Genomic DNA, 26,013 nt, shown 5'->3' on the forward strand with positions numbered 1-26,013 from the left:
TCATATTGTAATTGTGGCCTAATTATTCCACAAGAAATAGTTATATTACATTTCTGCCAAATGTATTGTATTAAATTGTATTGGTTTGTTAAGATGCATGAGACAATAAAGAATTGGTAGCATTCAATAAAAGTTAAATTGTAGCTGCATAGTATGCAATTGTTTCACAGTGATTTCTGAGCTTAAAAAAATGTTGATTTCTTTCTTGTTTACCAGCATCAAGAACAAATGTTTAATGATATAGTCGATGGAAAAGAAATCTACAATACAATTCGTCGCAAAACAAAGGATGCTTTTTATAAAAATATTGTCAAAAAAGGATATCTTCTGAAAAAAAGTGAGTTCTGTTTGACTTTATAAAATGTATTTTTTTTTCTAAAAAAATGAAGATATGTATGCAAATTTTGTGTAGTAGTGGTACTAGTGGAAGCAAAATTGAAGTGAGCAAAAGGTTGTTTATGAAGGGCTGTGGTGGATCTATGATGATCAATTTCAAAATTAAGGCTGAATGTTTTTCCAAAACGTACTGTGGTTTATGTATGAATAAGTTCAGAGCCTTATCAGTTTAATTCAGTGGACATTAAACAATGAGTGATTTATTTTTGTTTTAGTCAGTGGCTAAATCCACATTTTACTGGTACATCTAATCTGTCTTCCAACAAACCTCGACATATAAATCTCCAGGAATTAACAAATTAACATTTTTTAATGCTTTTTTTCTTTTTTCTTTTTTTTTTTAAATGGTCAAATTTTTTTATATATGTGTGTTTGGGGTGTGGTTCTGATGCAGATTTGCATATACTGTATTCCCATTTCTGGTTTTTAGTCATTTCGATTTAAGATATTGTGATGTAATTTGTTATGCTGATCAGTTGGTAAGAGTTTAGGAATAATTTTCTCATATAAAGAGAACTCTGCTTCTTACTTAAAATAGCCATAATAAATTAGTTTGCTTACAGAATCATATATTATTTGCAAACTGTATAGATGGATTCTTCTCACTATGATTAATGAAAATGTTTAGTGAACCATCTGAAATTGTACTTTAATCTGTGAAGAGGGTCTAGTTTTAGCTACATGCTGAAAAACTTGAGTATGTATACTGATATTATTGCTTAAACATAATTAACTGTACGTTGTTCTTCTGTTTGTGTACATTTCTCTTCTGTTTGTATTTTGACAAAAACCTCACTGCTCTCTTTTTTCTTAATTTACATAATTTACATTTTCTTTAAAACTATTGTACTTTCCTTACAGGTAAAGGAAAGAGATGGAAAAACTTGTACTTTATATTGGAGGGAAATGATGCCCAGCTTATTTATTTTGAAAGTGAAAAACGAGCCACAAAACCTAAAGGATTAATAGACCTTAGTGTGTGTTCAGTCTATGGAGTACACGACAGTTTATTTGGCAGGTAGAGCACTGGCTTTTAATTCTTGTACATACAGCAGGACAGCTAGCTACTAGTTTGAGACATATACAAGATACAAACAATCACTAATGAGCAAGTTGGCCTGGCACAATAAACTTGGGTTTTGACACCTGAGCCCTGGTTACTGTCCACGTGTGGGGGTTTTTTTGGTTGGTTGTTGTTTTGGTTTTTGTTTTAGCTTTTCCTGATTATGAAATGCCAGTATTGTGACACTTGTTTCATATTGCATTTTATTCCATAGTTGGTGTAGATTGCAAGAGCATATGTAAACAAATTTAACTGATTAATGGAAAGTCAAGTCATAGCAACTTGATTGCTAGTAACTGTTCATTAACAGCTTATAGTAAGAAATTTTGGAATTTAAAATTTTCTCATGTAATATGTTGTGATAATGATCTGGCCTTTTGCACTGTCATTTTTCAATATTGTGTATAAATTGTTCTACATGTATTAAAAAAGATTGTGAAGCAAATGTATTGAGTGTTTTAATCTGATTGAACCAAGAATTTATAAGATCCAGAATTTTGTCAGTTCCAAGATCTACATTCTTTTGTTGATAGGCATTAGAAAGCTAAATTAGGTTGATAATGTGTCAGTGCTTTTCTATTTAGGAATCAATAAGAATCAGATTAGACCAACCAATGTTAGAGGAACAAGTTAGCTCATATAAGCAAACATGTTAAAAATTATTTTTGCAAGAGAGTGTTTTCACAGTTTCATTTACTGTACTAAATATGTCAACTGCAAGTGATTTGATTATTGGCAAAGACATTGAGAATCAAACCACTTCCTAATATCATTGGTAACTAAGATGAAAGAGATCACACTTTTTTCATTGTTAATTATAAAAAAATATGCAATCCTGTGAGATATAAAAGAAAAATATGCATTTACTCCTGCAAATGTTGTTATTTTTTCATAACAGATAGAAAAACACATTAAACAGCAGCTCTGGTTATTCCATGCATTTTAATATTTATTAAGAGTATTTAATCAACTTAAAGTCTTTTCACATAGATAATGTGAAGATAGATGTTTAAAATTAGTGGCATTTCTTAATCTACAAAGATCTGGTGTTCTCGTAGCATCTGATTTTTATACATATCGCAATCATTTTGAAAGATTGCACAACTGTTGCAATGAGGAGACAGATATGAGGGTACCATTGAAAAACATGCTGAAATATTCCTCATGAAAGTTGGCATTTATACACAAAACTTTGGTGGAGACTGTAAACAAGGATTGTTTTGGTTAATGGTGACTGTTGAGCAGCTTCTAAGAAACGCTGTACTGTGGGTTAAAATATATTCAGATAATAAGTAACACTGAAAGTGTGGGTAGAAGGAGATGTATGGTTGCACCTGCTTGGAAAAGCTGTTGATGAAGAACTGTAGTTGAGACAGAATTCCTCTTATTTTTTATCACCTACTTAAAATATCTTTCCCCTTTTCTCAGAAGTACAGCGAGAGCTGTAGCTTTGCATGTCTTTAACAATAATTTAAGTAGCCCCAGACTCAGCTACTTTTTTCCCCCCTCCTCAATCCTCCTGTGTGCATAGCCAGAAAATTCCATGCCAGTATTTACCTAAACAATGGATGGGGGGAATGGAAGACTGAAATATCAAATGCAAGTGAAGTAAGATCCTTCATGTAACTGTGTTTGGGAGAGCCAAATTACCTTGAAGGTAAAGTGGAAGACTCAGTGTACTTGTAGTGTGCAACTTTTAATATAACAGTACAAAATTTTTTTTATATTTCTTGACAAATGAGTGTACATACATAAAATGGAGATGATGTTATACTCACATTTAAAGCTTTAAAAGTTTCTATGACATATTTGATCATGATCCAGTACACATTTTATTGGTTGTGAGAGCTGTGGAACACATTCACATAAAGAATTCCTTATGTTAATATAGTTTTCTGAACTCCTAAAACAACAAATCCATAAGGCATGATTAAGTGCTTGGGATGTAATATTGAACCTGTGCATAATTTAAAATGTTTGTGGTGCATAGTCCTCATAAAAGACTTGTTAATGCTATCAGATGCATTTTTGTCTCAAGTGTAAGTCAGTGTACATGTATATTCAATATAAATTGTTCCAAGTTTCTAAAATATTCTGAAACAAACTAGTTGAACTACAGTGCAGTTTTCTTGAAATTGCATCATTCATTCCAATCAAAATGCACTTTAGAAGCATGTAGAGACATTTCTTGTTGGGTTTTTTTCTGACATTTTTGTTTTGTTTGATTTTAAGGCCAAACTGCTTTCAGATAGTAGTTCAGCACTTCAGTGAAGAGCATTACATCTTTTACTTTGCGGGAGAAACTCAAGAACAAGTGCAGGTGAGAGCTTTTGTTCGTAAATATAATTTTAAAATCAATTTTTTGTTTTGTGGTGTTTAATGATATTATCCTTCTCTAATAGAAAGTAAGTGTACAATGTGTGGTGGGTATGTCGACATTAGCAAATATTACCATGCAATAATAGCAGATCTGTAAGGGATGTAGTTGGTGATGATAATCCAGCACCTACATTACCTATGCTTTAAGAATTCTACTTTGGAGAAGTTCTAGTCTGGTCCCATAGACTGAACTTGCATCAGTTTCTATTAGATATTTCTGGAGAATATAATTTGGAGTAGTTCAGTGCAAAAACAAATTTCACTTTCCAGCACTCTTCCAATTAATGAACCAGAGCATGGTAAATGGGAGTTTTGCTTCAAGAGCACATTCCTGATAAGAACTAAAATGCTAATGCAGGTATGCCCACCAACCAAAATCTGTCGAGCCATTTAGTTAGTTGTCCTGTCTTAGGCCCTGATCGTGCACAAAATAAAGGGATTTTTGTGTTTTACATTGGTATAATTTAGTTGTTAGCTCTCTAACAGTTAATATTTGCTGATTAAGAAATGTAGGAATAAAGTTTAATTCTCTAAATGTCACTCACTAATAGGAGAGCATATGGAAAATATGACTATGTTCCTATTCATCAAGTTGTTTTGGTATTCCAGAGCTCTGAAACAGACATTTTGTGTCAGAAGTCAAGCTATGCATATGATTTTATTTAAGAATGTATAGTAGGCAGAATATCCTGTCAGGACACGCAGAATATCCTGTCCTGTTTTCTGAACATTTGGTATAATCTGCTTTTGGTTTAGATTTTCTTAACACTTAAGATGTTCACTGCATTTTTACAGAATATTGGGATTTTTTTTATAAAATTATTCTGGTTCAGGTAATCAGATGTGTCGTGGTTTTAAACCAGTAACTAAAAAATTACTTATTTTTTGCTGTGAGATATGGATTAAAATAAGAGCAAAACAAGATGTTTTACTGATGCTTGTGTTCTCAGAAGTTACAGCTGTCTGAACTTTGTAACATTTCACAGAAGAATAGTTTTGTTGTCATACTAAGGAAAATGTGATGGTTTTCATATGATGTAAATATCAAAGCAGCTGTCCAATGGATTGCATGTTGTCTGTTGTTTGTAAAAACCATTAAGTGAATGTAATGTAATGTAATGTGTTAGCCTCATGCATATGTTAGCCTCATGATATTGTGCATACTATGGTGCACTGTTCATACTTGCTGCTGTAAACTGACATTTAAGGGGATAGATTTTCCTGTTAAAAGGCAGAATAAAGTGACTGTATCTAGGAAATATTTAGATTAATTTAGAGTGTTTAGTAAGTTCTATGGTTCTTTATTTGTTTTTTCTTATTTGAATAAGAAAGCAAGCTAATAAAAATTTGATGCATAGTTCACAGTTCCTTGTTTTGTAGGTTTTGAAAGCATAAACTTCACTCCCAAAGTGGTTTACTTGAGAATAGCTGCAATATTGAATGTACCTGTATTTTAAAAATTATTAAATTGCACATTGAGAGTAGCTAGCAGATCTTTGACCTACACCTTTATGAATGTTAGTCAAAGCCTAAATGTTGTGCTTCATGAGAACTTACAAAATTTGACAGTGTGGGATGTGAAAACATGAGAAATGAGGCTATAGTATATCTTCCACCTTCCCAAGTATCTACTCTGCTTTATGTATTTGTGAGCAGAGAGAATGGGGGTGAAGGTTATACTTTTCAGTGTTTTTCTGTTAATGCTGCTTTGTTTTTTGTTTGAAGCACATAGAGTAAATACAACTGCATATAAAAATAGAGGAGAGAATGATCAGAACAGTTTGACTTAACTGTTATTTTCTCAGAAACAATCAAGTCTTGCTTCATTTTATATACTATTTTTTATTTAATTAAGTATGACTAATCTGGAAAATTGATAAAGGTCACACTGTATATCCATTAGTAATGCCTGATATTTCTAAAAGGAGAAACTCAAATTTGCAAATGTCTTTTTAGATTTACTGAGAAATATATGAATTTTGCTTTACTATTCAAAGTTTTATGCTCTTAGTTGTATACAAGTTTGTTCTTTTTAAGCTAAAGAAACAACTTCAGATAATTTTTGATATGTCAGTTCTATTGCAAGAAACTGTATCTGACTTTTTGTTACACTGTTTTGTGCCTTTATCTTTTAGGACTGGATGAAGGCTCTGCAGATGTTTTGCAGTTTAAGGAAAAACAGTCCAGGGACATCAAATAAACGTCTACGTCAGGTGAAGCTATATAGATATGGGGAGGGGGAGGGGAAGAGGGGGAGAGGTTGCCTCCTTTTTGCAAAATTATGATAGATGTCAGAACTTTCCTTTCAACAATAGTAAATCCTGCATGTGCTTTCTTTTTCTTGGAGTTATACAGTACGTTGGTTAAACCAACAGGAATGACATTCTATTATATCTATATACACAAAGATCAAAATGGTGTTTAGGAAATTGGCAGATGGTTTTTTTTTGTTTTTTTCCTGATCACATTTAAGTAAGTGTCAACAATTCAGCATTTGTATTGTCTTAACTTTTACAGTTCACCAGATTTGACAGATTTATGCCACATGTAACCAAAATAATAGTATAACTAATATATTAATTTTTCAGTGACAAATGCATGCTTAACTGGATTGTGGTTTATATCCTTTTGGTTTCTTGAGAGTACTGTTGTGGCCAGAATTTCTTTCAGAGGTAAAGGACAAATAATCATAAATGACTACATAAGTGATAATTGAAGAATAATGGGAATCAAGAATCCCTGATATCTTTGAATGCTATGAATGTTGGAAGTAGCTGTTTTACCAGTCTATAAGAAAAGGAATACGTTTTATGGGTTGGGTTTTTTTAGGAAATGCAGAATTATTCTGTGGTCAACATTAAAGATGATTGAATACTTCTGAAGTAAACTAAATTAGGTCAATTGATATATGAAGTGGCAGAAAAAATTTGGAGACAAAAAAGCGAAGCACCTACAGAGTGATCATCTGAAATAATTCTGTACTTGCAAACACAAAGCAAATGTTAAGCTGCATGAAGAAATAGTATAAAAGATGGGTACTATTTAATATTTATGGTATTCTCATTTCAGATACAGTTAGTTTTGATTGTCTTATATCAGATTTATAAAGAAAATGAGAAAACTATAGGCTGGAATGAGTAAAAGAATGTCCAGGTAAATAAGTATGGGAAGTATTGGACTATGTCGAGAGGTGAAAACTATAAAAAGCATGAATGATCAAGGTAGATTAAGTGTATAAAGATCAAAAATCATACTTCCATGACTGCCTTACAGAAGTTATATCAGTTTCAGGGCTTTTCAAACTGTCCTTGGAAATTTCTGGTACTGAATATTTGCATTTAAATGAAATTTTGACCTGATCAAGTATGATATTTCTTGTATTTTGTCGTTCTAATTGGGAACAGCAGGAAGAACGACACGGACTCTCAAGGGAGTCAGAACAGGAGAGAATCTCTAGTTTATTGCTTTAGTCATGTTATATAGACTAGTTCGTGGCGCGAGGGGGAGCGAAGTTCGCTCCCCGTCCTCCCCGCCGCTTCCCCGCTGGCGAGCGCGGGGCAGCGGGGGTGTTGTGCAGGTCCCGCGGCTCCGCGCCGACCCTCGCGGCTCGCTCCGCGCGGGGCGCACACGCGCGGGGGGAGCAGGGGCGTCCGCGCGGGTGCCGCAGTTTCGCGCTGCTTCCGGCGGCACAGAAGAAAGGAGCTCACAGGGTGCGCGCGCGCGAGCGAAAGGGGGGCCTGGGCTCCCCCCCCCCTCCCCCGCCGCTTCTTGGCCGGCACCTTGGATGGGTGCGGGGGGGGGAATGGTCGCCCCGGCCCCGGCTCTAGATCCGGGCTTCGGCTCGGCTTTTATGGGGTTTTCGCAGCCGGCCGGAGCCAGAGGGCCCGGATGGCCGCCCGGCCCGCGGCCGGTGGCGGCGGGCGGCGTCCTGAGTTAGCTTTTTCTTCCTTCTTTTCCACCTTTTCTCTCGTTTTTTTCTCGCCGCTGCTGCTGCCGCTGTGGGGATTTTACCGGTGGCTGCGGCTCTTCTGTGTGCTAGGGCGTCTGCCTTGGCTCCGCGGTGGCGGCGGCGGCGCCCCCCGCCCCCTGGGCGCGGGGGGGGCTGAAGAGAAGGTTTTTCGCGGCCGCACTGGCAGGTACTCGGGGCACCGGCGGAGGCTCCACGGCGGCCGCTGGCAGCAGTGCTCGCAGCGCTGGTCCTGGAGGGGCCGGCGGAGGCTCCGCGGGGGGCGCAGGCAAAGGCGGCTCTTGCTGCGCTGGCGATGGCGGCGCCTGCGGGTGCGGTAAAGGCAGAGCCGAGCGATTTTCGCTCTTCTATTGTTTTTCTGCTGGTAAAACCTGCGCGCCGAGCTCTGCGGATGGCGGGCGCTCAAATTTTTCTGGAGAGGGAGATCTCTGGTCCACGGATTGCTCCTGCCCGCTGCTAAAGTTCTCTAAGGGTCCGGGCAGAGCTGAAGGACCGCCACACAGCTCGGTTTCACTGTTTTTAGGCTGGCACTGTTCCAGTGCCTTAAAAATCACTCCCCAAGTTGCTGCTAAGCTGCACGCACTGGTATCTCCCATAGCTAGCCTAGTCCACAGGTGGTCTCCCACTGACCACCAAATCTCAAGGTTAAACACATCATTCACAGTCATAGCAAACTCCTGCGCTTTCACACAGTGGAACAAAGCGCGTATATCTTCTTCAGGAATACAGAGTCCCATGCTCAGCAAGGCGTCTTGCCATGCAAAGCTGACAAGTTGCTCGTCAGCTAAATCACAGTTCTCTATTATGAAAACTTTTTTTATCTTGGCGGCTCTGCGAATGCAATTATGCAAACGCTATCGGCTTGGACCCGGGATTTCAAGCTCTGCTTCACCAAGATAGGCCGTTCCAAGCCCGCTCTCCGGCAGGCTCCACTATCCTGTTGGTTAGAAACCAGCTTCCTCTTGGAAAGCTCGGGAGAATTCCACTTTCCCCTCTAGGGGGAAGGGCTGGCTTTGTCCTCGCTCACTGCTTACCCTCAGGGGTTCAGCGTCACGTCGGTTGTCTTCAGACCTCAGGGGTCAGTAGATACAGTTCACGTCGGGTTACCGGACCTCGAGGGGTCGGTTGCAGATCACGTCGGGTTACCAGACCTCGGAGGGTCGGTTCATCATCACGCGGGGTCACCAGATGTCGTTCTAATTAGGAACGGCAGGAAGAACGACAGGGACTCTCAAGGGAGTCAGAACAGGAGAGAATCTCTAGTTTATTGCTTTAGTCATGTTATATAGACTAGTTCGTAGAAAGTACAGAAAGAAAACTCTTATTGGTTAGTAAAGTGCTACATTTACCATCATTGGTCAGTGGGGTTCACCACCCCCTGACTTTCTCCTGCAAGGAAAACACGGGAACAGACAAACAGCACCTGCAGGCTGTTTTCTGTCTTTGAGGATTGTTTTGAATCCTCCCATGAAATTCCCAGGCTAGCTCTCAGGCAGGGCTGGCAGGCCATGGGCCTACAGCCTGCTCCAAAGCTAGCCTCCACAGTATTTGACTAAATTTACTTCAGTTGATATCTCTAGATATTTGATTAAGCTATGAATTGCATGCAATTCAGAAGTTTGTAAAATAGTAGACTGTTTAAAATGTATTTAATGTAAATGAGTTCAGAGTGTTCACTTCTCATTTTTTGGAAATGAGTTTCCAAGTGCTCTTATTTTGATAATCTATGGTACAGACTAATATCTTCCTTATAACAGGGAGAAAACAGTGTAGCCTTTTAAACAAAAGAATTTTATGTAATCTACTGTTTTTTAGAATAGAATATTTCAGTTGAAAGGGACCTACAACATTCACCTAGTCTAACACCCTGATCAATTCAGGGCTGACCAAAAGTTAAAGCATAGTATTAAGTAAGAGCATCATCCAAGTACCTCTTGAACACTGATGGGTTTGGGACATCAACCACCTCTCTGGGAAAAGCCTGTTCCACTGTTTGACCACACTGAGTAAAGAAATGCTTCCTAATGTCATCTAAACCTCCCCTGGTGCAGCTTTGAACCATTCCCACACATCCTGTCAGTGGATACCAGGGAGAAGAGCTCAGCACCTCCCTCTCCACTTCCCCTCCTCAGGAAGCTGTATGTAGAGAACAGTGAGGTCACCCCTCAGCCTCCTTTCCTCCAAACTCAACAAACCCAGTGTCCTCAGCTGCTCCTCATAGGACATTCATTCCAACTCCTTCACCAGCTTTGTTGCCCTTCTCTAGATGCATTCAAGGACCTTCACATCCTTCTTAAATGGTGGGGCCCAGAACTGCACACTACTTAAGGTGAGGCCGCTCCAATGCTAAATACAGCAGGATAATCATCCCTTTTGACTAGCTGGTTATGCCGTGCTCTGTTGCAGTCAGCAACCTCAGGATCTTGTCCAGGGAAGCAGCAGGATTCTGGGGACCAGCATGAAACACCAACCGAGACGGGCTCCCATTTCATGAAACCATTTATTCAGCATGAGAACAAAGTCAGGTCCAGAACAGAGAGCTCTGAACAGAGGCACAGCAGGGGTTTTTGAGGGACAGAACTCTTAAGGATTTCCACCCCTGAGGGTGGAGTTCAGGGTCAGGGACCAGTAGAAGCACACCAAGGGAGAACCCTCCAGGGACTCAAACCCAATCAGAACACCTGGGCCACCCTTCACAAGGGGTTTGGGGTGGGACAATGTTAACTCTTTGTCTCCCCTGAGGCACATTGCCACAGTGCTCGATGCACCCCAGGGTGTGGTTTGCCCTCTTTGCTGCCAGGGTTCACTGCTGACTCCAATTGAGCCTAATCTATTAGGAAAGCATGAAATGCAGCATTGTGTTTGGATTTGTGTCGCTCTATTGGGAACGGCGAGAAGAACGACACAGACTCTCTTGTGGAGTCAAACTGAAGAATTTCTCTCGGTTTATTACCTCAGCTCTTTTTTATAGACCGATACATGAAAAGTACAGAAAAGAAAACTCTTATTGGTTAGTAAACTAACACATCAACATCATTGGTCAGTGGGGTTCACTACCCCTCAACCTTCTCTTGCAAGAAAACAAGAAACAGACAAACAGCACCTGCAAGGCTGTTTTCTATCTCTGAGGATTGTTTTAATTCCTCCTTATGATTTCTCAGGCCACTTTCTCAGGCAAGACTGAGAGAGTTATGTGGCCTGTTATCCCACAGGCACTATGCTGCCTGCTTCAGAGTTAGCATCCATAGATTTGTCCATGGTTCTTACTTAAGATACAAGTCTTTAGTTTCATCAGAATTTTCTATGCATAGAAAAGTTAGCAATTGCAAATCTTATAGTGATAGTTTAAAAATAAAAAATGAGGTAAAGCTATGGTGCTGGAGGTTTATTTTTAAGTTGTTGCTCTTACTTTATCCTTGGTGCCTCTTAAAATCTTCTTTCATTATTCCTCTTCCCTGCTCTTTCTATTAGGAAATTATATTTTGTATTTAATATTTATTCCTTAACATTAAGCCTCCACACGGGGGGGAGGGGGGGGAAAATTCCATTCTTTCTTAAATAAATAAATAAACTTTGTGTATTTTCTTTAGGTCAGCAGTCTTATCCTGCATGTGGAAGAAGCTCATACGCTCCCAGTAAAACATTTTACTAATCCATATTGTAACATCTACCTGAACAGTGTCCAGGTAGCAAAAACACATATCAGGGAAGGTCAGAACCCTGTATGGTCAGAAGAATTTGTCTTTGAGTAAGTCTTAATCTTATTGAATTACTGAATTTCACTTGAAAGTTGCATTGCATTTAAGATTCTTTGCACTGTACTGTTTTGTATCTGCTTTTTAAAAATATTGTATGCATGGTTATATAGGATCCACAAATGCATGGATAATACTTTGTGTATGAATCTAAGTATCTTTGTTAATATGATTGGATGGTCATGATAACTCAGGATTGAAATAACTTTAGAATAAATTTAAATGTTGGCCAAATATAATATTAATTGGGGCTTTCTGTCTTTTTCCCCAGTGATCTTTCATCTGATATTAATAGATTTGAGATAAGTCTTAGTAACAAAACAAAGAAAAGTAAAGATCCAGATATATGTAAGTATTTTTATGTAAAGGATGCATATACTCTTTAACAATGGATAGAGTTTGATTGCTCTTGACAAATATTATCACAAGAGAATTAAGTATATTCTGTGACTATCATACAGCTGTATTGGTATGTTTTAGATGTCTGTTACTGATTTTACATTAATGTTTTTACAGTAAGAACCTGCATGTTTTTTAGAAGTAAAATGCACAGTAATCCAATACTATATATCTGATGACTTTTCTAGCTCTATTCCAGTATACCTGTTGTGTTATACTGTGACCATATTTAACAAAAAAAAAGAGAAGCTGTCAGAATTAATCTCCTTCATAAAATGTTAAGTTTCATTAAGTTAATTTCTTTAATTTTTTTAAGCTCAACTGTGTGGAGTTACTTTTGTCCTTCTCAGGGTTTTTTGTTGCCTCCAGTGCAAAAGAAGGAGAAACAGTAGTACTTTCCTCACTTGAAAATAAATTAAAAAAAACCTCCAATTTGACAGTCTGTAGAACGAAATTTGCATCAGTCCTTGTAGCATCTTGTTCTTCCCCCCATTCTATCTCATCTGTGTTCCCAAGAGTGTACTTTCCTCCTGTTATTTACACAGCTTCTTTAGCTGTTTTGTTTCTATTTTTCTATTCCAGAAAACTACTAACAACACGGTAAGACTTATCAGCTTTCTAAAAGAAAAACTATACAAAAAAATCCCAACCAAACCCACCAAAATGAACCCTCCCCCAAAAACCCACACTTGAATTCTGAGCCACACAATGTGATTTTTTGGCTTTCAAGGTATTTTGTTTCCCACCATAATTGTCTTATAACTTCATCCCTTTGTCTCCTCTCTGTTGCCTGCAGAGCAGACACCCTCTCGGCCAACAGTTGTTCCAAGTACTTTTCTGTTGTGTTCAGACCTGTCCCAAAGCCTAGCACAGTACTGATAATCTGTTACTGTTGGTTTTGATTTGCATGGTATTGTGTTACTGGCCTGTTATGTTTGCCTCCGTGTCAATTTACTTCTCTTTTTTTCCTCTCAGAGAAGAGATTTGTAGGGAAACTGTGACGAAAGTAGAAGAATTACTTTAAAGACTGAATGCTCTTGCCAAACCTAATTAAATTTCAAAACTGTTTCTCTTTCCTTTGACTACAAAATTTTCTGCATAGCAAAAGGAAAAAAATATTTATTTCATTTGACAGACAAAAGTACTTTCTGATTACAGTTGTGACCTTGTTATTGCATGGTTCTATGCATTTGAACTAGAAAATTCTTTATCTTGGCCAAAGCTTTGGTTAGGAAAAGACCCTTTCTAAGGATAATTCTTGAATGGGATACTTCAATACTGAGAGACCGCCAGCTTTTTCACCACTCTTCACAGAAGTAAAAGTGAACGCCGTTTATTTCTATTATTAACACACCTTTTATAGGGTTCTACAGGGTCCGCGGGCTAAGCAAGCTACCATTGGCTAATACACACAAGTTTACATTTTTTCCCTTGTACACAAGAATATTGTTTAGCTTTACTCTCTCTTCTGCAGGAAGGTTTCAAGGACTTTAGCCTTTAATATCACGACTTATTCCAGAGGCTGGTTTGTGCAGACAGGATTTTACTAATATATCGTGTCTACCTTCTGCTAAAAAACTCTCTATAATTCCCCCTTTCTCTTTTTTCACAAACCAGGCTTTGGATGCAGCTCGTTCTACACTTCTACGAAGACAAGATAACATACAACTTAAAACCACTATCCCAATTAACACCATAAGTAAAATCCGTCCCCCTTCTAGCACAAGAGACCTCAACCATCCAGTGATACCCCAGCTGGCGAACTAACTTCCAATGGGGTGACTATCTTCTTTTAGGGCATGTAACCCATCTTGTAGCTGATGTAGTTGCTTATGAATGGAAACTGAATGATCAGTAAGATTCAAACAGCACATGCCTTCAAATTCCTCACAACCATGTCCTTGCGCTAAGAGCAAAAAGTCGATTGCAGCTCGATTTTGAAGTACTGCATGACGTACACTGCTTACATCGGCTGAAAGTTCACTTAACATTGTTCATGTTAAGTTTAATTCTTTTCTAGTCCAGCAAGCGAGCCTTGTTAGAGTTGCTAAGCTTTTAGCGGCAGCTGCTCCTTGAATGAAGAAGGAGGTTGCCCATTTTAGACCACAATTCCAAAAGTCTGGGTTTCTAACATTATCACATTGTAATTCATTTAGTCTTCACTTTGACTGTTTGATATTTTTTATTTTGCTAGCTACATTCAGCAATTGATGTAAGCTTGGGTGGATCAAAGTAAGTTTCCCAAGATAACATGGCCCTCCATGTGGACTAGCAGGAATTCCATTCCATGCTCTATCCCCACAGATTAGGAATATGGAACTAGGTAATCGCTTTGGCAATCGTCCTGTGAGATTGCACTGTAAGTAAAAAGCTTTACTTTCAGTGGCAGTAACGAGATCAACTAATGGGTTGACTGTAGCTCAGTGCTGCATTACTTTGTCAGGATGACTTTTTGTCGGGGGTTCAAACATTATTCATCCACCTGAGGTATTGGTGGAACCTAGCAGATCAAATTCTTCTGGGGGCTCCATGGTAACATTAAGAACTTTGATAATTTTTGCTTGCCAGCAGGCTTCAAGCTGTCTAGATGTGAAGTCAATGGTGCAATTGCACTCTTGCAACATTGCCAATCGATTCAGTCGAGTCTCATTACTAATTAGACCTTTAGATGCTGGAGGATCCCATTCAGGGACTCCTATGAGACAGGTGCGAAAAGGATCTCCAGGTGTGGCTAAGCTTAAACACATTGATTTTTGACCTGTCAGGTGTGCTAAAGTGGCCCATATGTTCTGTCGCTTTTGGATGTTAGTCAGCAGACAATTGATTGGGACTACACACAGCACAATTACCATAAGTAGTTTGTTCCATGTAGAGGACACCATACTTGCAAACTCACAGCTAAAACTTTAACGTTAAATGAACTTTCAAAGATGCTTACACTAGCTCTTGAAGGGGGAATACTTATACTTTATATTAACATAACAATTACTACACAATCTAAACTCTTTATCTTAAACTATTATTTAACTACTTTTAACACGTGCTCTGGTATATATGTAGTCTAAGCATGAAAGCAATTTGCTTAAAGGGTAAACACACAACTACAATTTGTTTTGTATACAATTAGATAGAGTCTCTGCACTCTTCTCAGATCTTTTACAGAATTTTCTCACAAACAGACTATGACTTGACACAATTCAGTCTTGAAACATCTGTTGCTCTCGTGATGTCAGCTGGCAGCCGATCAGAGACTGACTGAGGGCATCAACATTCTGATTGTTCTTCAGATCTTTCGTGGCTGGTTTGGTCCATCGGCTAGGCACCCATAGCGGTCCAGCATCTGTGGAAACACAACTGCAACCACGCCCGTTAAATAGCAATGGACTTGGTCCCTCCCAGATTCCTATCTTTGGGTTCTTATAATATAACTTAACTTCTGGGGTAGCTTGCATCTTTACTTGACTATTATGAATTACCACAGGGGGTTGCTCTAAATCTCCAACTAAACTGAGGAAATTTAGAGTGTATAACACTTGCTGCAATTGAATGTCAGGGTCTGATTGTTCAGGTGTTTTTTGTTTACTTAAATACTCTTTTAGGGTCTTATGGGCTCTTTCTACAATGGCCTTTCCAGTTGACACATGGGGAATTCCAGTTACATGTTTGATTCCCCATTTTTTTAAGAACCAAAATACTCGTGTTTCTACATATGCAGGCCCATTGTCTGTCTTTAGTTCTTTCAGAACTCCCATTACAGCAAAGCACGCTACCAAATGTCGGATTACATGTATGCTTTTTTCTCCTACTTGTTCAGTGGCCCAAACCATTTTTGAAAAGGTATCTACTGTGACATGTACGTATTTGAGGTGACCAAATTCAAGCACATATGTTACATCCATTTGCCAGATTTCACAGGCTTGAAGACCTCTAGGGTTAACACCTAAGCCTAGAGAGGTTCCATATTGACTGCATTGTGGACAGGATTTTACAATGCCTTGTGCATCTATTGATCTGATGTTGAATTGTCTCTGTAAGGCTTTTGCGGCTTGATGAAAGAGAGCATGACTCTCTCTTGCAGCTGCGAAAGAATCTCTTGGTGCTGCTACAACAGGACTAACAAGCGTGTCAGCTTTTGTATTGCCTTCTCCGAGACCTAATTCTGTTTGATGGCTGCGAATGTGAATGATGCAACAAGACTCGTTTCTGTTCTCAATTGCTCTCTTGATTTGAAAAAATAGTTGACACAGTCGCTTATTAGCTGGTGGTTTGATGAGAGCATCTTCAATACGTTGTATCACTCCTACCACATACAATGAATCTGATACAATGTTCAGCTCTCTGTCTTACCAATGAGACAGTGCCCATGAGACGGCTGTAAGTTCTAATGTCTGCAGTGAGTCATGTGCATCTCCATCTATAGTTTTGCTTCTCCGACTTGAGCCTTCTCGCCAGGTACAGGCTGCTTTTTTCTGCCGACTTCCTGCGTCAGTATATACTGTAAGGCCGTTTACCGGCTGTTTCACGACTTTGGGCTGTTGCAACCACTGCTGCTTTAAGATGATCTGTAGGCGTGGATCTTTAGGTTGCCTGTTGTGTACAGTTCCTGGATAGTTGAGCAGCGCTAATTGAATTGGTCCTGAGTGTCTCAGCATCCACTCAAAGTTTTCTACTTTTATTGGTAGACTGATATGTTCCAGCTCAGCACCACTAATTTCCACAATTCGCGTTCTCGCTTTTTTGATGAGACAAGGAATTGCTTCCATCCTCTGCTAAATACTCATTGGTGGCGTATGCGGCATAAAAATCCACTCAAGGATCGCTAAAGGCTCTGCACATTTCCTTGCTGATTGCACTAACCATAGCTTCTTGGCAGGCTGCTTGGCATCTTGACGTTTTCCAGGTGGGTCTTCTCCCCCTTTCTCTTTTTGCCAAGCAGGCCACTGGAATATGATAGCACATGGGGCAATAGGGTGGTTACAAATCAGAAGTTCCAAAGGCACATCTGGCAATCTTCTGTCTGCTAGTGTTGAAAGCAGTTTCTTCCCTAGGTATTGGAGACATTTCCTCTGTCTAGCAGAAAGGGTAATTGGAGTTTGCAGGTCTGTGCCTTTTAAAAGGCTCATTAAAGGTGTCATCTCATCATTTCGGATACCAGTGATGGATCGTACCCATTGCAGATCTCCAATAAGTCTTTGGGCATCATTAAGGGTGCAGATCTCAGTGGTTAATTCCAATTTTTGTGGGTGGACCAACGAAGATGTCAGAATCCACCCTAGATATTTCCATGGAGCTTGTTTTTGAATTTTTTCTGGGGCAACCACCAAGCCTTTCGCTGCGAGCTGCACGGTGATAAATGTGAGATCTTCATCTTGGAATGGATCACGTTGACAAAGCAAGATGTCATCCATGTAGTGATAAATAATTGTCTGGGAGAGCTTGGCCCGCACAGGTGTCAATGCCCAGTGCACAAACAGTTGGAACATTGTTGGAGAATTTTTCATTCCTTGTGGAAGGACCACCCACTCAAATCTCTGAGATGGCCTTTCTTTGTTAATTGATGGTAAGGTGAAGGCAAATCTCACTGTGTCTTCTTTTTGCAGGGGTATGGTGAAGAAACAGTCTTTCAAATCTGACTAAAAGATGCCATTCTTGTGGCAGCATTGTGGGAGAGGGCATCCCTGGTTGTAATGCTCCCATTGCCCACATCTGGTCATTTACCTTGTGCAGATCATGCAGCAGTCGCCATTTTCCGGACTTCTTTGGGATGACAAAAATTGGAGTATTCCATGGGCTGAGGACGGTTGGATATGCTTTGCTTGTAGCTGTTCCTTGACAAGTTCATGTGCAATTGCCAGCCGCTCCTGAGAGAGAGGCCACTGCTCAACCCACACAGGCTCATTAGATTTCCACTGAATCCTTGGGGTTGGCGGCCTGTCAGCAGTGGCAACTACTGAAAAAGCGATTGATTGGGAAGAATTAGTGTTGCCCTGAGCTGGCTGAGAACATCTCGACCAACGAGCCCTCCAAGGCTTCCAGGCAAAGGCATGATGTATGGACATAAGGTGGTAGTCTGTCCTTCAGGAAATCGAAACTGGATCGATTGTACTCTTCTCAGCGGTGTGGAGTATCCTCCTACACCTTGTACTGAGCTTAAGGCTCTGTGGAGAGGCCATTCTCTTTGCCACCAAACTCGGATGAAGATGGTAACATCAGCTCCTATGTCTAACATCATCTTGACTCTTTGCTGTTTTGATCTGTGGCACAGGGTGATTTCAACTACTGGCCGATGGCTCATTTGTTGAACGAGATTCACCACTGTGTCTCCTGTTGACCCAAATCCTTTGGGTCACTGGTATAATCAGCATCAATGACTCCTGGGAGAACAATAAGTCCTGCAATTCCAGCAGATGATCTCCCAATCAACAAAGCACCAAGTGCACTGGTGACAGAATAAACAGGTCCTGTAACTCCAGTTGGGATTTTATGGATGGTGCTGTCGATGAGAGTGACATCTACTGATGCTATCAAATCAATTCCCAGGCTTCCCCTAGTTGCTGGTGGGTTGAGCTGCTGAATAGAGTTGGGCCGGCAACTTGTGTCCCCGCGCGGCGGCTCTTCACACTCTTGTGCATGTTTTTTGCTGGGCGACATACGGAAGTAGCATGATTGTCTGACTGACATCGATCACACCACACAGTAGCTTGACAGGACTTTCGAAAGTGCCCTCTGTCGCCACATCGATAACAGATGGCTGGAGGTGTGGTGGAAGGTTTGCATCTGCTTCCCAGTTTACTGACTGCAGCAGCAAGTAGACTTGTAGTTGGCTTGATGGCTTCTGCAACTGCATTGGCTACTAGTTGTCCTTGTTGCGTCTGATTAACTCTCACGGTGATATCTAACATGTCTCCCACATCCGCTTGCTTTGCGAGTGTGGCAAGGATAGGCTTTATCTTCGAGTTGGCATTCTCAAAAGCTAACAGTTTAAACATGTTCTGTTTTGCCTCTTCAGTCATATCATTCTGAGCTTTTAGGGCTGCTGACAGACGATCGATGAAATGGGGATACGGTTCCGTGAGGCCTTGCCGTACTGTTGTGAAGGAAGGATGAGGCTTTGAATCAAGCACAGCATTAAAGGCTTGACGAGCGAGCTGTGCAGACAAATGATGCATTGCAAGAGGGTAGTTTAACTGTACAGCCATATGACTGTAAATTCCTGAACCGGTGAGCATGTCAGGATTAAGTCCATATAATACATCATTTTGATCTCGAGGTCGATTGGCTTCTAGAACTGCTAACCTTTTCCATTCCTTTTTCCACACCATAAGCTGTGATGGAGTTAAAAGCAGACATGCGAGATTTTGGCTGTCTATGGGACTATTAGCATCAGAGGTGAATAGGCAATCCAATGCAGTGTTTGCAGCTTCAGATTTAATGACATGTTCAGTAACTGTCTTTTTGGCTTGCTGCAAGATCTTCCAGTCATGTTGTTCATAATGTGGATTTTGCTGATCATATAAAATGGGACAAGTGACTGCCCCTTCTGCATGCCATTCTCCTTCAAGGTTTGCATCTCGAATGATGCCAGACCACCTTTGCTGTGCTCTGTGCTTTCTGTTCTCTTCCTCCAGGGTGGTAGAGCTAGAACAAGGTTGTGGTGTTGACAGCGTTTCCAAAGGTGGAGCAGATGGTTCAGGATGCAGCATATCCTGCAGTTGTTGAACTGACTCTGCTCGCTGCCTTGGTGTTTGCTGCAGAGCTGTTTTCTCTTGTTGAGGCTGTGCTCTGTTTGCACGTAGGGTTTGTTCAATCTGAGCTTGCAGCTGTTGCACGAGCTGCTCTATTTGTTGTTGCCATTCCAGTAGCTCTTTCTTTGATGTATCGTTGCCATTAATTGGCTCCGCTCCTCCTGGAGGCCATCCATCATCGGAGTGCATAGAGATGTCATCGTCTGGAGGGAGCGGAATGTCCTGTGGTCTTCCCCAGTGAACAGTAGATGGCATCGAAGGATAGATCTTTGGTTTTCACTCTGTGGCTCTCATTTCTGCTGACGTATCAGGCTTCGCCTGGCTGGAGCTGGCACCCGCTCCTTCCGGGGGAGCTGTCATTTCTACATCTGCGTTTGGCAGGGTAACTTCTGGCTTAGGCTCCGCTGGTGCGGCTGGAGCCTGAGAGGGCTTTGCTGACGCAGATGCAGCCACGTCGGAGCACCCCTGAGATTTTAAAAGTTCTGACGTGGTGCTACACTGCCTCCCTGTGAGCCCCTTTGCTGGCTGAACGTGTCCAACCCCCAAAAATGCACCTAGACGGGTAATGGATGTGGCAGGAGGTGACTGTGGCACGTCCGTCTTGGGCCGAGCCATGGCTTCTAAAGCAGTGGCTGTGACCCAGGACTCTGCCTTCATATCCCTTAAGGTATTTAACACAATTTTCCATACTGAACCGAGCGCTACTACGTCTTTACTCTTTCCCGTGATTGCCATTTCCCACATCAGATTCCCTATATCCGTCCACTCCTCAACTGCAAAGAGCAGTGGGAGCACTGCTAAATGCCCGTGATTTTTAGCTCATATAATGAGCTTATCCAGGTCCTTTTCCCTGGCTGCTTCACCTCGTTTAATGAGAATACTCAGAAGCAGTTTTTTCGCCGCTGCAAATTCAATCTCCATGCTGGCGGCGCACGGCGGGGGGAGGGTCGCGACCCCTCACTCCTCCGCACTTCAGTCTCCCCCAGCAACCTGAATTCTAATTCCGCGTCTAACCGCACCGCGTCTTACCGCGCTCAGGTTGCCTATCTTGTACCGATCCGCATCTGCGGCTTCCCGCGCCCAGATCCACTCAGCCGGCTCCAAAACCCCTTTCCCACAGGGTACCTGTTCGAAGCGTCAGATATTGAGAGACCGCCAGCTTTTTCACCACTCTTCACAGAAGTAAAAGTGAACGCCGTTTATTTCTATCTTTAGCACACCTTTTATAAGGTTCTAGAGGGTCCGCAGGCTAAGCAAGCCACTATTGGCTAATTCACATAGGTTTACATTTTTGCTCCTGTACACAAGGATATTGTTTTGCTTTACTCTCTTCTGCAGGAAAGTTTCAAGGACTTTAGCCTTTAATATCACAACTTATTCCAGAGGCTGGTTTGTGCAGACAGGCTTTTACTAATATATCGTGTCCACCTTCTACTAAAAAACTCTCTACACTTCAGTAACTTCTTTTAAAGTGTTTTTGTAGTTTCCTTCTCTTTGTCCAGATTAAGGAGATTGTGCTACTTTTGGATGTATCCAACTGATGGAAGGTTATAGATCTTTTTCTTACCTAGGTCAAGAGCATTGGCAATGTTTTTTGATCATGGTTAGGTAGACTCTTAGAGCATAACATAACAGTCCTTTCGTTTTGGGATAAGAATTTAGTTTTTAAAAGTGGATTGCTCTGAAGTAGGAGTAATGTGAGGGCTATATTTTTTCAGTATTTGTGGTGAGTTGACCTTGTCTATCTTCCAGGTGCCCACCAAGCGGCTCTCTCAGTCCCCCTCCTCAGGGGGACAGGAGGAGAAAAAATAAGGTGAAAAACTCATGAGTCAAGATAAAGGCAGTTTAACAAAGAAAAGCAAAGGCTGCACATGGAAGCAAAGGCAAAAATTTATTCTCTACTTCCCATCAACAAGTGATTTCCAGACACTTGCTGGGATGTAGGGCCTCGGTATGCATAGTGGTTGCTTTGGAAGACAAATGCCTTAATAATGAATATCCATCCTCCTTTTTCTTAGCTTAGTATTCTTAGTATTTCTGAGCACAACACCATGTATTATGGTATATCCCTTTGGTCAGGTTGAGTCACCTGTCCTGGCTATGCCATAGAATCATAGAATCATAGAATGACTTGTCTTGGTACTTTAAAGATCATCTAGTTCCAACCTGCTGCCATGGCCAGGGGCACCTTCCACTAGACCAGGTTGCTCCAAGCCCCATCCAACTTGGCCTTGAACACTTCCAGGGATGGAGCAGCCACAGCTTCTCTGGGCAACCTGTTCCAGTGCCTCACCACCTTCACAGTAAAGATTTTCCCAGTATCTAATCCTAACCCACTCTCCATTTAAAGCTATTACCCCTTGTCCTATCGCTACAATTCCTGACAAAGTCCCTCCTCATTATTCCTGTAGTCTCCCTTAAAGTACTGGAAGGCTGCTATAAGGTCTTTCCACAGCCTTATTTAGGTTAAGCAACCCCAACTCTCTCATCCTTTCCTCATAGAGGAGCTGCTCCAGCCCCCTGATCATCTTGGTGGCCCTCCTCTGGACCCACTCAAGCAGGTTCACTAACTTCTTATGCCTGGAGCCCCAGAGCTGAACACAGTACTCTGTGTAGTCTCATGAGAGCAGAGTGGGAGAATCACCTCCTTTGACCTGCTGCCCACGCTGCTTTTGGTGCAGCCCAGGATGCAGTTGGCTGCAAGCGCACATTGCCTTTGTCTCTTCTTTCAGCCAGTTTGTATTTGCAGTAGTGCCATAGCTTGGTCTTTAAGTTATTTGAGAATATGGAGCTAGTGGACAAAAAAAACAATGTGATACACATGTATCACTTCTGTGGCACTGGGAAATAAGCCTGCTATGGCAGGTTATGTACTTGGCTCCTTCCCTCTCATATGCTTCATGAAATATGTGCTAAACATATTAAGTAGTGTATGTAAGCACTCTTGAATTGACATGGGTGGACTTTGAACAAGGGAGAGAAACTATGGAGCCTATCAGGTACTCGTTGATGATAGTAACAACATATTGTCTACCAACACTAGGTACCAAAAATTGGAAGCTGGCAGCCCCTTCTTTGAAGAACTTAGTGTAAGAGGTTCAAGTCCTTAACAGCTCCTCACTGCCTTGTAAATGGATTGTGCTAAGATATGAGTAAGATGTGGGTGGGAAAGCCAGCATTTAATATGTCCATTATTGAGCAATTTATTCTTTGTCAGCATTTAGATAAGCTTTTATTCTGAATCAGTAAGTGGTTTTAGGGGGTTTATTTGGTTGGTTCTGGTTGGGTTCAACAAAGGATTCACAAAGGCTTCACTGTAAACTTAAGTTCATTTCCATTCTGAAAAAAATCATAAGTTTTAACCACTTTAAGTTTGATTTCCAGATTATAATTATTAATCATCAAAATATAAACTTGTTACTAAATATTAATCCCTAAGTTAAATTTCTAAACAAACCATTAAGAAACCTCAGTGTTACCTTTTATTTTTGCTAATGTTCATCACATAAAGCATTCTTGGTTCAAGATTGTTGTATATAGGTTTTGACCATGCCTGCAAAGAATGGATCAACTTTTTGGGGTTTTTCTGTATATTTGTTATTCTATCATAATGTGCTAGACTGCAAAGTTTAAACATCCTTAAATTCTCAACTAATGGCAATCTCTTATTGAATATAGCCTAATAGCTTAATATACTTTTCTCAGTAGCAGAAAGTGTTCCTTAAAGTTTTTGAACATAAATTATAACAAGTATTCTGCAGTCCATATGTTGATGTTTCTGTTTCAATCTTTTAAGATCAAAATAAGATTATAATATTTATTTTATCACTAGGAAGTGCTACTGTATAACCATGGGAAAAATTAAATCATCAGTGTCAGGATAATTAATCTACAAACACCAGAGGTTTATGTCCAAAAAGGAGACAGAGGAGTCCTGTAACTTTATTCAAATAAAGGGAGAGGCCATGGGGCATTTCCCCTGGGGTCTCTCAAATTTTTAGAGGACGCAGCTTCCTTTTTATCCTAATTTCCCGGCCACATTTCCCTCTCTCTTTCCCCATTGGCTGAGGTACTTGAGAGGTGCTATTATTTCTATGTCCCCTGTTTCTCTGTTACCACTGTCCACCCAGCTTCAGCCAGGGAAACAGGGGAGATAGTATAGCATGGACCAGAGGAACTAAAATCCGATGCTCTTTCCCTTGCTGAGATGGAAGTTCAGCTTTATTCTGGTGCTTGGGATCCCATGGAGAAAGAGAGCAGGAGGGAAAGAGGAAGAATATTGATAACACACGTCTTTTTGAAAGCAGGGGGAAGAGGGTGGATTATATTCACATAGCCAATAAGGAGAACTGGGGAGAAAGAGATAAGGGAAAGAAGCTTACATTCTACATTTTGAGGGTGCATTCTCAGGTCATACCATTTTTCTAAATGTATTACAACTGAGAGGTACAGACTTCCTGGATCGCCTAATACCTAAGACCCCCTTCTAATGTATACTCTCCCTTTTTTTTCTTTTCCTTGTGTCAATCAGTGGAATTCCTATGGAATTTATGGTTCTTCACATTGTTTCTTTCATCTCAGTATCCAATTTTATTTATCAGCAGACCTACAGTTTGTTTGTAAAGACAAATCTCTCTCATTCCATTTATCAATCAGTGGAATCCTTCCCATTGTTTCTTTTATCTCTCTGTATCTAGTTTTATCTACTAGCAGACACAGTTTGTAAAGACAAATCCCTCATTCCTTTCAATCAGCTTATTCTGAATCCTGTATCTCACTGTTCCTGTCAATGAGATACATGCCTTATATGCACAAGCAAAACAAGAAGTAAGCACAGAAAGCATGTTGCTCAGTTGAGGACATGGGAGCTTTGCTCAGAAGAAATATTTTGGGACAATCAATTGATTATCTGGTGTAAAGACAGTCCAGTCCGCACTTGTGATAAGTAGCAGACGATGATGTATTGGTTTATCCACTACCTGACTGACTTAAATGTCTTACCTTATCAATTCATCAACTTCAAAGAATATGAGATATTAAATTTATATTAGAAATATTATGTCATTCTGTTCCACTATCTGATTATGCAAATGATGACCCAACATGCTACAGAATTTGGGATGTGGAAAGTCTGCTAGAACTCTTCAAAGGTTTTGCAGAAAAGTGAAAAAGAAGTGTGTGATAGTGTTTTTGATTGTTTTGATTTTTGGGGGGGATGATTTGGGTTTTTTTGTTTAGGGAATTGTTTTGTTTAAATGTGAGGGACTTGGTTAAAAGTAGATTTCATCAAGAGATGCAGAAAAAGAGTGTTTGCTTAGAAGTTCCAGACAGTCTGTTCAGGAGTGCACGTGCCTAATTTGGAATAGTTAGTGGTCTGACTACTGCAGCTTACTAGTCAGCTGTCAGATCAGACTTTCAATTATGGTTGAATAGGCTGGTGCAGGTCATTACTTCGTAGTTTTAAGGTACCAACACCACCAAAAAAAGTGAATTAATGTTTTTGTCATATGTGGTTGACTTGTCATTATTTGGGCAGTAACCTGTCTGGGAAGGACTTTTTATATGTTTTGCATAAAATGTTACAGACTTAAACTTGGGAGTTTCAAAGTATTAAAGAAAACATCTTACAACATTTGAGAAAGATGTAGTAAAGCTAAAAATAAATACTAAAAATGGTAACAAAGAGGTTCAAGAGCAGACCTAATGGAGGCATGAGCTCAGGGCTTCAAAAGAGGACAGTGAATTCTAATAATTTTACCTGTTTTAATTTTCTGATTGCTGCCTAGGTTTGATAGGTAGCTGGGGGAGCAGAGGGCCTTTTTCCCCTGTTTGGGCATTAAAAAGAATTTTTTTTTAATATCTCTGGGTATACATTATTTACAGCATGCTTCATATTTCAACTTCAGTTTTCAGGAGTCTGTTAAACCATCTAAGAGATAATCTGTCCATATATTTGATGACACAAATTTTGATCATTTTTATTAATACTCTTTTGCTGAAGCAAGGTGATGTGCTGAAAAAAAATCTTTTTTTCTTCAATGCTAGCACTGTTTTGCTGGAGATAGTCTATTTAACAATGCTTTTTTCTTAAAGTGTTTATGCGTTGCCAATTAAGCCGATTACAAAAAGGACATGCAACAGACGAGTGGTTTCAGCTCAGTTCCCATATACCACTGAAAGGTATTGAGCCAGGATCTTTGCGTGTTCGAGCACGATATTCTATGGAGAAGATCATGCCAGAAGAGGAGTACAGTGAGTTTAAAGAGGTATTGTTTCCTCATTTTTTCTGTCAAAATTCACTTTCTCTGT

At 40.3% G+C, this 26,013-nt stretch overlaps 1 protein-coding gene across 7 annotated transcripts in view; it reads left to right on the top strand.

Moving 5' to 3' along the window:
• Positions 1–26,013, top strand: part of LOC131591631 (ras GTPase-activating protein 1-like) — a 183,982-nt gene that overhangs the window by 92,873 nt on the left and 65,096 nt on the right. For all 7 annotated transcript variants that reach the window (XR_009280424.1, XR_009280423.1, XM_058862524.1 and 4 more), the window contains 7 exons: positions 217–337; positions 1,258–1,414; positions 3,692–3,779; positions 5,974–6,051; positions 11,396–11,553; positions 11,832–11,908; positions 25,798–25,970. Coding sequence is in view for 5 of the 7 variants with exons in the window: in XM_058862524.1 (XP_058718507.1) it covers positions 217–337; positions 1,258–1,414; positions 3,692–3,779; positions 5,974–6,051; positions 11,396–11,553; positions 11,832–11,908; positions 25,798–25,970 (852 nt within the window). In the remaining 2 variants the exon portion in view is untranslated. The remainder of the gene's footprint in view (positions 1–216; positions 338–1,257; positions 1,415–3,691; positions 3,780–5,973; positions 6,052–11,395; positions 11,554–11,831; positions 11,909–25,797; positions 25,971–26,013) is intronic.

This window comes from Poecile atricapillus, chromosome W (assembly GCF_030490865.1).
Source record: "Poecile atricapillus isolate bPoeAtr1 chromosome W, bPoeAtr1.hap1, whole genome shotgun sequence".
Classification (NCBI taxonomy): Eukaryota; Metazoa; Chordata; class Aves; order Passeriformes; family Paridae; genus Poecile; species Poecile atricapillus.